Here is a 13,862-nt window from a genome sequence, read left to right on the forward strand (position 1 = left end):
TATGGAAACTGCAGATTTTGCCATCTTCATGTTACAAATGTTTGTGTGCCGTGTTCTTCCTACAGGACCTGGAGGAGCAGCTGGATGAGGAGGAAGCTGCAAGACAAAAACTGCAGCTGGACAAAGTGACCGCTGAGTCGAAGATCAAGAAAATGGAGGAGGACATTTTGCTGCTGGAGGACCAAAACTCCAAGTTTCTCAAGGTGAGGCAATTTTAGCTGAAAATGAAGGTTCAAACAAAACCCAGAAAGTAGAGGAAGCTCTTTAAGGTGGAATCATTAAAGGCTTATCGGCGCTGGATGTTCTAGCCTGCATGCTAAAGCATGCTTGGGCAAGATGTTGAACCCTGAGTTGCTCCTGAAGCGTTCATCAGAGTGTGAGTGTTAGATAGAAAGATAGATAGAATGCTGCTAGTGTGAACGAGTGAACAAGACATGTTGTATAAAACTTCATGTTAACTCAGTCAACATCAGAGACAGCAGTAAATTACACTGTATGCTGTTCTTTAAACATCTGAGCGAAACATTTAGAAACTGAAGTCTGTTATTACAGACTTCTTAATAAGTGAACACGGGCCTGATGCTGGACACAAACAAGTACAAACTCAGACTGAGGAAGGCCTTAAAACTGATTAGCGTCGGCTGCAGCTCTTCCTCTGCCTGACGGTGACGCGTCGCCTGCTACCTTCAATAGTAGCCTGTGCAATGAAGGGTGCTGCTGTCTACCATCTGCTTTCTAATCTCATCACAAAGCTAAATAGAGGAAATGGTTAGCTGTATGGCACAGTTAATAGATGGTGCTGGTTATAGTCCCACCAGTTAATAAGACTTTGAAGCTCATGACTGTTCCTCCTCATTGACCTGTCTGTTCTCTGTAAAGTGTAATGATGCAACTCAGATAAAGTAGAAGGTCCTGCAATTTTTCAGTCAGTGATTACAGTTTATTATACTAGATTCAGGTAACTGGAATGTTATTCTGCAGTTTATAAATGTGTGTGGAGAGCTGTTTACTTACGTTTCAATCAATTTGGTCTGTAACCAAACTTGTAAATGTGTGCAGAGAGAGAAGTCTGTAACTCAAAGGTTTAGTTTTCAGTGTCAGGCCTCTAAATACCACCACAGGGAACCTTTATATATGATCGCAGTGGTGGATGCTCATGTTAAACACGGCCAAAGGTTCAAAGAATGAGCTGAAAGATAAAAACACTCAGTTTCAGATATTTGCTTCTACTTTTGGGTTTGAATTATGTCACTGAGAGAGAGCCGCTACCACTAGCCACACAGCTGCAGGCATCACTCGCCTGCCTCTTAATCCTTTCTCTGTTTTTTTGAGAGGAGCAGACAATCAGAAGAAAGTTTGTTTGAAACATCGGGTTAGCTAAGAGGGCAGAACCTGAGGCAGAGTAAAAGATTAAAAATAATGATGGGAAAGCAGCCTGCAAAACAGTATTAAGGTAAAACTAATGAGTTTTTCCTTCCCACTGTCGCCAAATTCTTGCTCACAGGGGGTCGCCTGATTGTTGTTTTTCCTCTGTATTATTGTAGAGGCCTTGAGGCAACTGCTGTATTATTTGATTGACTTAATTGTGGGGATTTGTTTGGAGGCTCTCAGTATTTCAGTAGTATCCATGGACTGACCCCCTGGCAATAAAGTACTGAGACCTTTTCGTGTTTATACAGCAGTTGCAGGTCTTGAGTCTTGATGTTTTTGGTTTTTTTAACCCAACAGGAGAAGAAGCTGCTGGAGGACAGGATCGCCGAGATGACCTCCCAGCTGACTGAGGAGGAGGAAAAAGCAAAGAATCTCGGCAAGGTCAAGAACAAGCAGGAGATGATGATGGTTGACCTGGAGGGTAAGACGCTACCAGTAGGCTGTTACCAGCTCTATGTGGGGTCCAAAAAAAGGACAGGCACAAAACAGGGGCTGTGTGTAAAGGGTAGACGGGGGTGGTGTTGGAGTTTAAATAAGCCAGCAAGTTCAAAACTTCATAAAAATAGAACAGCACAGAGGTCATTTGGGACATGCAGTATGACTGTTAATGATTTAGTGTTTACAACTGTACAGCGAGTTAATTAGCAGCTAATATGATTACATGTTTGTGTTTTCGCACCTTCTAAATGGCCTTTTCCTTGTATGGCTGCTGCACAACTTGTGAGCTTACTCAGTGATGGAAAAAAAAAGTTTAACTCCAAACAGAAAAGTTTGTTATGATCAGTGACCACCTTTGTATTTGTGTTTCTGTGGTTGTGCTTCCCTTTAGAGCGTTTAAAGAAAGAAGAGAAAACACGTCAGGAGCTGGAGAAAGCCAAACGCAAGCTGGACGCCGAGACGACCGACCTGCAGGACCAGATTGCGGAGCTTCAGGCACAGATAGAGGAGCTGAAGATCCAGCTGGCCAAAAAGGAGGAGGAGCTGCAGGCTGCTCTGGCCAGGTCAGTGGTAAAAAACATTAAAATGAGTGTGTCACACAACCTCCACGAAACGTAAACACTGTCCCAGCAAAAAAACCGCCTCTTAAAAAATATTTTTAAAAAGCCAATATGAAGATTTACTGAGAGGTGCAGCTCAGCAGCAGTGAGTCAGATTGTGAACAAAGCTCGCGATTTAGTTTTTTCGCCACATTAAAAAAATTTTTTTAAAAAAGCAACTTTTTTGCTGAAGTATTTTTATAGCTGCTCTCTGCAAACCTACGCTTGTGTGGTAATGTGTAACTGCTAGTGTTGCTCATTTCAGGAACATAAGTCCTCACGCGCAACTATACTGCACTGCTTCCCGTTTCCATGACAACAGCACTCCATCGTTAGTCTGAAATAGCCATTCAATAACAGAAACACGTGCAACGAAATTAAAGCGGCGAACGTGCTTCAGCACTCAGGCACTCTGTGGCGTTTCCTCAAGCGACGGCGGCTCGGACCTTCCGTCTCGGGGCAGCCGCGTCTGATTACAGGCACACTGATGTTGATTGATGCGCTGCGTGCACAAGGAGTCAAGAGCGAAAACGGGCTGTCATCATGTTTTAACAACTCTTAAAGCACATGATACCACACAAGACGTATATCACACAGGCAGATGGATATATTCTGTTAATATTACTCCAGAGTTTCTGTCTTCTCTTAAGATGGATCACGAGTCGTATGGAGTGAATATTAGCTTCTCATACTTTAGATGTTCCATCTCCTCCACCTGGTACTGTTTGCATCTAACCTCCAGCTAAATATTTTCTTTATGTATTTATTTTCCACAGCGGTTAAATGTCCACATTTGCTTTTATGTTTGATTTGTTTTCCATATTTATCCTTCATAAAACTGCTAATGAGGTAAACAGCTGTGGAGGTGTTTTCCTCTGAAGGTCAGCTCTGATCACTTTAATGGGACTTCTCAGTGCTCCCCTCCGTTCAGCAGACACGGGGTTTGATGGTAAACATCTGCCCGACCAATTCCACACACAGAAATCATCGGTTTAGTCACAGCCGCACATAATTAGGCTTTCATTAAAGCTGATGTGCTTCATTTTGAGTTCAGCAGCTATTCTGAGAACAATCCTGTCATCTTTGACAGATTGGAAAACGGAGCATTGCAATTATATGGGAGTCATTAGTGCTTTTAATCAAAGCGGTCTCACTGTGTTAATTATAAAACTGAATCATTTTGACGTTCGGTGTGTTTAATCAGCAGATTTCTACATTAGTGAGGAATGTCGCAGGAACGCTGCAGCCAGCACGAGGTTTACTTGGACGCACATCCAGCTGCAAACAAATCAGCAGTCCCATCACATTTTCCTCTTCTGATGAGGAACACACATACACTCACACACAGCTTCAGCTGTAAACAGTTCGCCACACTGCCACCATGTGTGCACAGGTGGCTATCTCATCCTTGAAAGGACAGCAGGGACTTACCTTTCATTGAATTCACTTCATTTTTTTTTTCCTTAATCAAACTCTGCACACAGTTATATTTGTTGTTCTCAGTGGACTTTCCAGCTCATCAGTTGGTGCGAAACAGCAAACCACTGACAAGAAAAATGATTGCTTTCACTCAGTACTTCACACATTACATTAACCAGTGAATTTTGCTGCGATGAGCTGCTGCGTCACTGTCGTTGTTTGACGTCTGCATACATGTCGGTTCATTGTAGTGTTGTGTCTGCACCAACAGGAAAAATAACATCCACCTGGACCCTCAAGCTCATCCTGTGATGATGAAATTTACTGAACTCAAACCCAAAAAGGGGCCTTGCACACTTACGAGCATGAAAACATTAAATGCTAAGGATCTAAATTGCGTGAAGTGTAAAGAGCAGTGAAGGATGTTCGAGTGAGGAAGTCTGTTTAATGTCTTCTGAATGACGTCTGAATTGAAGATACAAATGTGATATAGAGAGAAAAAAGGAAATGTAGAAATGCAGATCATCAGTTGAAGGTTTGAGAAAATGTTTGAATTTTATTTAATTCTCTGATTAAGACCTGCTTGGAAAAACTGACATGTGTTTGTGGGTCTCCAACTAGGTGTGATGAGGAGTCGGTGCAAAAGAACAACGCTTTGAAGCAAATTCGGGAGCTGCAGGCGCAAATAGCGGAGCTTCAGGAGGATCTGGAGTCTGAGAAGATGTGTCGAAGTAAAGCTGAGAAACTCAAGAGAGACCTGAGTGAGGAGCTGGAAGCTCTGAAGACTGAGCTGGAGGACACACTAGATACCACGGCCGCCCAGCAGGAACTCAGGTGCTCATTAATGCTCATTTATCAGTGATGATAAAGTGAACCTCACAGTTGTCATACGTCAGGTATCACTATCTGTTCTATAGACTTCAGTCTGCATCCATCTTTATATGCAGTCCTGTGCTTTTAACTGTTTCCCACGTGGATGATCTCCAGGAGCAAGCGAGAGCTGGAGGTGGCAGAGCTGAAGAAGGCCATTGACGAGGAGACCAAAAACCACGAGGCTCAGATCCAGGACATGAGGCAGAGGCACGCCACAACGCTCGAGGAACTGTCCGAACAGTTGGAGCAGGCCAAGAGGGTGAGCTGCTCAAACCTTTCTAACCTTTAAGGTCTTCAGTTTACCTTCATACATGTCACTAAAAGCTTTTTTTAAATTTTTTTTTTATTTGATCTGTGCAGTTCAAGGCCAACCTGGAGAAGAACAAGCAGTGCCTGGAGAATGACAACAAAGAGCTGGTCTGTGAAGTGAAGGCTCTGCAGCAGGCAAAGACTGAGTCGGAGCACAAGAGGAAGAAGCTGGAGGCTCAGCTGCAGGAGTCATTGGCCAGGGCCACCGAGGTGGAGAGAGCCAAGGGAGAGCTGGCCGAGCGCTCCCACAAGCTCCAGGTAAATGCCAACTCATTGTTGGGACTGATTTTCCTTTTTCTTTTTTAAGGGAAAGTTTCGTTTAATGTGTTTCCATTTGTTTGTCAGACGGAGCTGGACAACGTGTCTACTTTGCTGGAGGAGGCAGAGAAGAAGGGCGTTAAACTGGCTAAAGAAGTTGAAAACCTGAACAGCAAACTGCAAGACTCTGAGGTACGAAAGACCATCAGCATCGACGTTTCTGCCTGATGATTTCAGAGCTGCAGGAGACGTGTTCAGAAATCATCATTTTACCTGATAAATCCTCTGTGGAGCAAGATTATTATGATTAATAAAAAATAAGCAGAAATAAAACCACAAAAACATTTAAGACAAGTAAATTGTTTATATACCTGCTATCAAAAAGTGACAAATACGTCCATATTACAGTTTTGAAAAGTAAAACAGATACTGAAGCTAAATAAACCTGAACTGACTTGAGAAATAAATAAAAACTAATTTCAAAAAAACTTTAAAGTATAATAATAGTTTAATACTTTTGGGTGCTGGTGATGTGTTTGTGCTTTTTAGACAGACCTCAGGTTAATCAACATTAAGCTTTCTAGTGAAGCCAATCAGCTTTCGCCTCTGTATTTCTCACACATATCCAACGAGGACAGCCTCTGCTAAAGTAACAGCTTATTAAGACTAAAACAGGTGTAACTGCTTTTCGTTTGTCTTTTGACCATCGTTTCTGATCGTGGTTTTTGCGCGTAGGAGTTGCGGCAGGAGGAGACGCGTCAGAAGCTGAACCTGAGCGGCCAAATCCGCCAGCTGGAGGCGGATAAGAACAACTTGCTGGAGCAGCAGGAAGAGGATGAGGAGGCACGACGCAGCCTTGAGAAACAGCTGCAGACCGTGCAGGCTCAGGTACATATTTGCAGTAGGGCACATCTGACGCACACAAACCAGTCAGGCAGAAACACCTTCGAGGTACCGCTGAAGCCGAGTGCCAGGAGGAGGGCCCGGCAACCGTTTCCAGCTGTTTACCTGCTGTGAGCACCTGTCGCAGCAGGTGCAGCACAGCGTGCAGACAGCTGTAACTCAGTGAGGCTTCACAGATAAATGAAGAGAAAATCTGAGTCACTTCAAAACATGTGGTTCGGATTAATAATTAATAAAACTATTATTAGCATCTTCAGCATCTGCAGGTAAACCTCAGCTGATTATCTCTCCAGCACACACTGATGGGCCACCAAAGGTCACGTCACAAATATTTTTAAAATGTCTTTGTAGCTGTTTGAGACAAAGAAGAAGTTGGAGGAGGATGTGGGAGCAATGGAGGGTCTGGAGGAGGTGAAGAGGAAACTCCAGAAGGACATGGAGCTCACCAACCAGCGTCTGGAGGAGAAGACAATGTCTTTGGACAAGATGGAGAAAACTAAAAACCGACTGCAGCAGGAGCTGGATGACCAGATGGTGGAACTGGACCTCCAGAGACAGATCGTGTCCAATCTGGAAAAGAAGCAAAAGAAGTTTGACCAGGTACCGGAGATCACACAGAGATGAAATATTGAAGGTCTCTTACGGTTTGTTCAGTGTAATGAAGGCTCTGTTATCTATGTTAGATGTTGGCTGAGGAGAAGACCATCTCTGCTCGTTACGCTGAGGAGCGCGATCGCGCTGAGGCAGAGGCCAGAGAGAAGGAGACCAAGGCTCTGTCGATGGCCAGAGCTCTGGAGGAGGCCTTGGAGGCCAAAGAAGAACTGGAGCGGTTTAACAAACAACTTCGTGCTGAAATGGAGGACTTGATGAGCTCCAAGGATGATGTGGGGAAGAATGTGAGTGACCTTTTGACCTCTCCCGTGACACTGCTGATTAAGATATGTTCACAGAAATACCTGAGGACCTGAAATCTCAGGATTTCATAAGTTTATTGTGCAGCTGTGTCACATTTTTGCCACTCCTCTGGCTGCTCACAGGTCCATGAGCTGGAGAAGTCCAAGCGTACGTTGGAGCAGCAGGTGGAGGAGATGAGAACACAGCTGGAGGAGCTGGAGGATGAGCTGCAGGCCACAGAAGATGCCAAACTCCGCCTGGAAGTCAACATGCAAGCCATGAAGGCTCAGTTTGACCGAGACCTGCAGGCCAGAGACGAGCAGGGCGAGGAGAAGAAAAGAGCGCTGGTCAAACAGGTACAAAGTGGCCGATGATCTTGAAGGACTGACGCCACATTTTTAATGTGCAGTTTATCTTCATTTACATCATCAGAATGACAGTGTTTGCATTAAGTTGTTTTTTTCTTGCAGGTACGTGAGATGGAGGCGGAGCTGGAGGACGAGCGGAAGCAGAGATCTGTGGCTGTGGCAGCCAAGAAGAAGCTGGAGATGGACCTGAACGAGCTGGAGGGTCAGATCGAAGCTGCCAACAAAGGCAGGGACGAGGCCATCAAACAGCTCCGGAAACTACAGGTACGCAAATGTTTGCTTAGTGTCTGTCCTGATTTTCAATTATCTCAGTCGCTAAGCTGGTCCGTATCACGTTGCTGCTCCTGCAGGCTCAGATGAAAGACTACCAGAGGGAGCTGGAGGAGGCCCGAGCCTCCCGGGATGAGATCTTCGCGCAGTCCAAGGAGAACGAGAAGAAACTCAAGAGTCTGGAAGCTGAAATCTTGCAGCTTCAGGAGGTGAAGTTCTGACTTTTGCCTTTTGTGGTGATAATCAGAGTTATTTGTGTGTAACGTCTGAAATGCTAAATGATCTTGTGTGTGTGTCTGCGCAGGACCACGCAGCTTCAGAGAGGGCCCGTCGACATGCTGAACAGGAGAGGGATGAGCTGGCTGACGAGATCTCCAGCAGTGCTTCTGGAAAGTCAGTATGAACATGTAGTTTTTCCAAACTTCATATTAATAATTAGCCAGGTTTTATGTGCCCCTCAGGGATCAAATGATTTGTTTTATAGTCTTACAATCGCTGTAAATCAGTAGAAATTTAATAGAAACTCTGCGTCAGGTCGTCACTGCTGGAGGAGAAGCGGAGGCTGGAGGCTCGCATCACCCAGCTGGAGGAGGAGCTGGAGGAGGAGCAGGGCAACATGGAGCTGCTCAACGACCGCTTCAGAAAGGCCAACCTGCAGGTAGGCACACTAAATAATCAGCAGTGTCACAAACTTTATCTGGATGTGATTCAGCTACTGGTTGCTAGGGAAAAAAATTTATTTCCTAACTGGTTGTCAAGTGTTTCCTGGAGGTTGGTGGGTGAAGCGAGTGACACAGAGAGTGATGTACCAAAAACCTCTTGCTTGATGAGAAAGGATAAGACAAACTTGTGGCGTGCAAATGTTTCTTTTAAACACTAAACACAGTAAAATTAAAACGCCCATCAACGTGTTTGTCTGCTCTCTCCTTTTCCCACAATCCCTCTCACCTGCCTGCCTCTCTCTCTCTCAGGTCGACACCCTGAATACTGAATTGGCAGCAGAGCGCAACACTGCGCAGAAGAGTGAGAACGCCCGCCAGCAGCTGGAGCGACAAAACAAGGTCTCGTAGACTTGAAGCTTATTACAGTGTTTATCTTTCTCATTTCCCTTCTGTTTACACCCTCCTGTACTACAAGCTGTTCTCTTTTTCATTCCCACACCTCATCTCATGTTTTTGTTTCTTTGTTTTTAAGCATTTCACTTCTCTTTAGTACATGTGAGCCCAGCCCGGGAGCTGCCACCAGTCTCCTCCGAGGTCTAAACCACAGCCTAAACTCTATTCTTCCACCATCTGCCATTATCTACTACAAATCCTATCAAATCCTGCCAGGCCGATTCTGGCCCCCGGGCCTTATGTTTGACACCCCTGATCTATACTAGAGGCAGCAGATCAGGACACAAGCATTTCGTATTTGGGGGTTCAGTAGTACAATGTGATCCCCAGATTCAGTTTCTCTGACCTGCAGCTCTACTGTAACTCTGCTGCAGATGCACGTTACAGATGCACCAGTGGGATCAGGAGATACGTGAGAACATGATCCTTCAGGTGCATGAACAGGACCTCCTGATCACAACTCTAAACTAACAAACTGAATATTTGCTCTGTTACCATGAACACAGGAGCTGAAGGCCAAGCTGGCAGAGTTGGAGGGGGCTGTCAAGTCAAAGTTTAAGGCGTCCATCACTGCTCTGGAAGCCAAAATCCTGCAGCTGGAAGAGCAGCTGGAGCAGGAAGCCAAGTAATCCAGATGTTAAAGAGCAGATTTTAGATCCTTTTGAGTAGACTACGATAATTTGGTCATGTTTACGTTTTCTGCTATTAAACCTCCAGGGAGAGAGCGGCAGCCAACAAAATCGTCCGACGTACAGAGAAGAAACTGAAGGAGGTGATGATGCAGGTGGAGGACGAGCGTCGTCATGCCGACCAGTACAAGGAGCAGGTACGGACACACAGGAAATGATTAGGTTTTGCTCCGTCTGCATTCACACTGCCGGTTCTCTACAACTTCTCACCCTCCATCTGTGCGTCAGATGGAGAAGGCGAACTCTCGCATGAAGCAGCTGAAGCGTCAATTGGAGGAGGCGGAGGAGGAGGCCACCAGAGCAAATGCCGCTCGCAGGAAGCTGCAGAGGGAGCTGGACGATGCCACCGAGGCCAGCGAGGGTCTCACCCGAGAGGTCACCTCACTGAAGAACCGCCTCAGGTACAAAGAGGACGGCGATTAACCGGTTTTAAAAATAACCCAGAACCTGAACTAGATACCGAAACAGTGCAGAGATAAAAAACACAGAGTGGAAACAGCCTGACCCGGTAATAATCGTGATCATTATTACTGGGTCAGGCTGTTTGCCAAAGTTTTGATCATTTAACTTATTATTCATTTTAAGAATCTGCTAAACTCACTTCACCAATCCTCCCACTACACCCTCTACACCCTCGTCATGTTGACAGCTCTCATTCCTGCATGTCTTTCCTCCAATATGGTGATGGAGCCGGGAGGCGATTGAGTAAATGGATTGGTACTTATAGATCACCTTTCTACTCTATTTTAGCACTCTCTGCCACAAGTCTAATTCAACCTTCTTCCAACCATCCACACTGATGGACGCTTCGGGGGAAACTCGGGTCCAGGGTCTTGCCCGAGGATACCTCATCACACAGACTGGAGGAGCCAGGGAGGCTCCTGTCTGACTAAACTGTAGTCAGACAACTATGTGATCTCATTTAGTTAATATTACTGCAGCTCTTTCACTTTGTTCAGGTACACAGCGCCAGTGATTACACTGGTACTATTACCAGACTGGTCAGTCTTAAGGTTTTGAAGCTGTGGCTGTCATTGCAGTGTGTTTACAGTCTGCTCCATCCTCCATCATAATGAATGAAAATGCAGTTAAATGTGATGTTATGTTATGTTAGCATGTATTTGTGTCAGCAGCGGTCACAGTTTCACTTTTATAGTTGATCTTAGCGCCCGCTGGAGCTCCTGAGGACCGCATACGTCTTTCAAAATAACAGTTTTCCTGCGTTTAAGCCAATCACATCACCTCCCGGCTCTTCTTCCACCACAGTGGTATCTTGTCATGCCACAATCTATGTTTTCTGAAATGTTGGAGGTTTAAAGCTTTCTTCCGTTTGTTCTGCCCAGGCGTGGCGGTCCAGTCAGCAGCTTCTCCTCTGGCCGCTCAGGCCGGCGCAACCTCAACTTGGACGGCGCCTCCGTCGACATGTCAGACGACGACGCAGACAGCCGCTCCGGCGACTTTAACGAGACGCCAAACACCAACGTCGAGTAACCGCAGCAGCGACCGCCTCTTTCCTCACCCCACCCTTTTCCCCAACTGTGTCTCCCCCACCCCCAAAGTCCACATGGACTCATCTCAATCCACTCAGAAGATCAGAGCGATGAGAGGTTTCTATTCAAGCTGGGCGGAGCATGCCTGGCAGCCCTTTTTTTTTTCCCCCCATCCGTCACATCTGCAGGGAAAATCCACCACCCTCCTCAAGGAACGCCTCCGATCTGGAGTGCCACAGGACAAACGGACACTTCTGCCTTACTCCGTTCTCCTCTGACAAGCTGCTAGTCCTGGCTCGTCCGTCAGCATCATCTCAGCATCATAACCCTTACACCTGCCCCGTCCCACCCGTCCCATCAGAAATCATCTGCTCTGCTTTTTAGGTACAAAGTGCTTTTTATACAAACGAAACTCTGCGTGTAGGCAAAGGTTGTGAGGTGTGCGCACATCACGTCCATCATGTGACCGCAACTCATACTGGAAATGCAGGACTACAAGGAAAAGTGTCTGACTCTGGTGTTTTAAGTGTTCTGCTCACTCGTCATGCAAAAGCCATCTCTCACCTGACACGCTCCCTCCATCCAGTGTTCTGAATGACTAAAACCTAAAAGCCCACACAAACCAAGGTCACTGTGGCCTCCGGACGGCAGCGCCGGCTGCTTTTGTTGCATGAGTCTCTTTCTGACGATGTTTCTTTTTCGGCTTTTACACTGCAGCACTTATGGGAACAACTAACATCTCGGGACATGCAATAGAAAAACACAGACTCTCAAGTGAAAGTATATTACTGTGAAAACAAACAAAAGAAGAGGTATTATATTTTCTCTGTGGCTTCATCTCAACATGTAATAAAAGAATGTCTCGCTGGGTTTTAACTGGTTATCTAAAGCTAACGACCTGTCCTGTGGATTGGCCCGAGCCGCGAATGATGCACCAATGCTGGAACATGCACAGAACTGCACAGAGAATTCAAACTTAAAGCCAACAAAGAGGAAAGAAGCTCAAACCGGAAGCACTAAAGCTGCACTCAGTACGACACTAAATGGTTGTAATCACGTGCTCCGATTAGACGCGAAGATTAAAACTAGTCACCTTATCACCACATTTACAGTGTTTGTGCTCAGCCTTGCTTTGTATTACCTTTAAATTGACTTTATGCTATGATTTGGTAAAACATATACTGTAAATAAAACTGAAAAATTCAAGATCGCAGACGTCAACATTCAGCAAGCATTAGCTTTTCTCTGATCTTTAAGAAGCAAAGGTGTGATTTAACAACACTCGACTGCTGTTACTGAAACACTCACTGTCAGCTGGATGGAGAAATATTAACATTTTTAAGCCAGCACGGACAAAAAGTCTCAAGTGCCTGAGACAGATGTTCGTCTGTCTGGGCCAACCCAAAAACCTCATCTGTCTAGAGCGTCACGGGTCAGCCCTGGGGTCTCCTCCAGGAGGACACGCCCAGAACACCTCAGCTGGCTTCTTTATACGTGGAGGAGGAGGAGAGAGCTCATCTGAGAATCGAATACAGGCCAAATGTGGGCAAAAGTCCCATAAAGATGGCAGCAGGAAGCTTGGTTGACATGAGTATTAATGTCGCCTATATTAAATATGTGAATGAAACAGGTATTACAGGCTGCTTTCAGCGCAAGACAAGTTTAAAAGTGTAGATGGAGTTGGAACAGAGTCTGACTCTGTAGTCTACACTCCTCTCTGTATTGCAATGGTTAAGTTGCATTGTGGGTAATGTAGGCACCATGAGGAGTAATGGTGGTTTTAGTGCATCAGTTTGGGTCCATTTATTTTAAAGACATCAGTCGAGTTCCCCTTAAATACTTCTTGTCTGCACTGGTTTGTAATTCCAAATAAAAACAGATCTCAAAAGTTTAAAGAAAATATTTTTCTTTCTTCAGCAAAATGATTAACAGAGTGTGCTGAAAAACCCCTCAGAACAGCAGTGAAACACAAATCAGCAGATACAAACTATATTTTGCGACTTTAATCCCAAATCTTCAGACCTCTGACAGATCCGATCAAGCACTTGTTCTTCGTTCATTACAGGTTGTCTGAATACAAGAGTTTTTTTTTCTTAGTTCTGCTTTATCTCCAGCAGCCTCCACAGTGTGGAAACCACACGCCAGGGCTCCCATATCCACCACCTGTGCCCATTAATGGCAGACTCCTGTGCCCCCCTCCCTCCTCAAACGTCAACACTAAACAGTATGTTTCTTTAAAAGTGCCTTAGACACTAAATAAGAACATAAGCGGGCAAAGCTTCCTGACAGAGGTAACAGGTACATCAAGAAGAAGATACTCAACACTTCATTTTGCTTTCTTTTCTTTTGTATTGTCGCCGTGCTTCGTATCATCATATCCACCGTGTACCTCTGCGTTTGTAATATCATCCTAGCTAGAGCGTGTGGGTCAGAGTCAGTATTACAGTATTATGATTAAACTAACACGAGAAGCGGAGCCCTCTGCGGCCTCATTTCCCCACGTTACTCTCATGCTAAGCTCGTTTCTCCCCCTCAGGCGAAGGCTTAGCACATTACTGTGGGAACTGATGCGCTGCACAGGATGCAATTTGGTTGGAAGCTTTAACATTCACTAGTAGTCAACTCTGTTTTCTTTTATTACTATTATTATTATTACTATTATTATCACCCAGCTGGCTGTTGACAACCAGGCGTTCAACTGCAAATACTCTCATCATTGTTATTTCTTGTATACCTGTATTTCTAGACAGTGATTTTTTTTCTGTTTTTGTAAAAGGAAAATAAAGCATATTCATTGTAACTGTTA

The 13,862-nt window shown here is 45.1% G+C and overlaps 1 protein-coding gene across 7 annotated transcripts in view; it reads left to right on the forward strand.

The window, feature by feature from the left end:
• Positions 1 to 13,862, forward strand: part of LOC102303576 (myosin-10) — a 67,475-nt gene extending 53,613 nt beyond the window's left edge. For all 7 annotated transcript variants that reach the window (XM_042225750.1, XM_042225752.1, XM_005934475.3 and 4 more), the window contains 20 exons: positions 66 to 203; positions 1,729 to 1,852; positions 2,261 to 2,432; positions 4,509 to 4,721; positions 4,875 to 5,019; positions 5,121 to 5,327; positions 5,415 to 5,519; positions 6,063 to 6,215; positions 6,582 to 6,830; positions 6,914 to 7,126; positions 7,268 to 7,480; positions 7,595 to 7,756; positions 7,843 to 7,971; positions 8,067 to 8,155; positions 8,297 to 8,420; positions 8,734 to 8,823; positions 9,384 to 9,502; positions 9,595 to 9,703; positions 9,795 to 9,967; positions 10,910 to 13,862. In XM_042225750.1, coding sequence (XP_042081684.1) covers positions 66 to 203; positions 1,729 to 1,852; positions 2,261 to 2,432; positions 4,509 to 4,721; positions 4,875 to 5,019; positions 5,121 to 5,327; positions 5,415 to 5,519; positions 6,063 to 6,215; positions 6,582 to 6,830; positions 6,914 to 7,126; positions 7,268 to 7,480; positions 7,595 to 7,756; positions 7,843 to 7,971; positions 8,067 to 8,155; positions 8,297 to 8,420; positions 8,734 to 8,823; positions 9,384 to 9,502; positions 9,595 to 9,703; positions 9,795 to 9,967; positions 10,910 to 11,057 — 3,075 coding nt within the window. In that variant the 3' untranslated portion in view covers positions 11,058 to 13,862. The remainder of the gene's footprint in view (positions 1 to 65; positions 204 to 1,728; positions 1,853 to 2,260; positions 2,433 to 4,508; positions 4,722 to 4,874; positions 5,020 to 5,120; positions 5,328 to 5,414; positions 5,520 to 6,062; positions 6,216 to 6,581; positions 6,831 to 6,913; positions 7,127 to 7,267; positions 7,481 to 7,594; positions 7,757 to 7,842; positions 7,972 to 8,066; positions 8,156 to 8,296; positions 8,421 to 8,733; positions 8,824 to 9,383; positions 9,503 to 9,594; positions 9,704 to 9,794; positions 9,968 to 10,909) is intronic.

This window comes from Haplochromis burtoni, unplaced genomic scaffold, assembly GCF_018398535.1.
Source record: "Haplochromis burtoni strain Fernald_Lab_line unplaced genomic scaffold, NCSU_Asbu1 Contig_181, whole genome shotgun sequence".
Lineage (NCBI taxonomy): Eukaryota > Metazoa > Chordata > Actinopteri > Cichliformes > Cichlidae > Haplochromis > Haplochromis burtoni.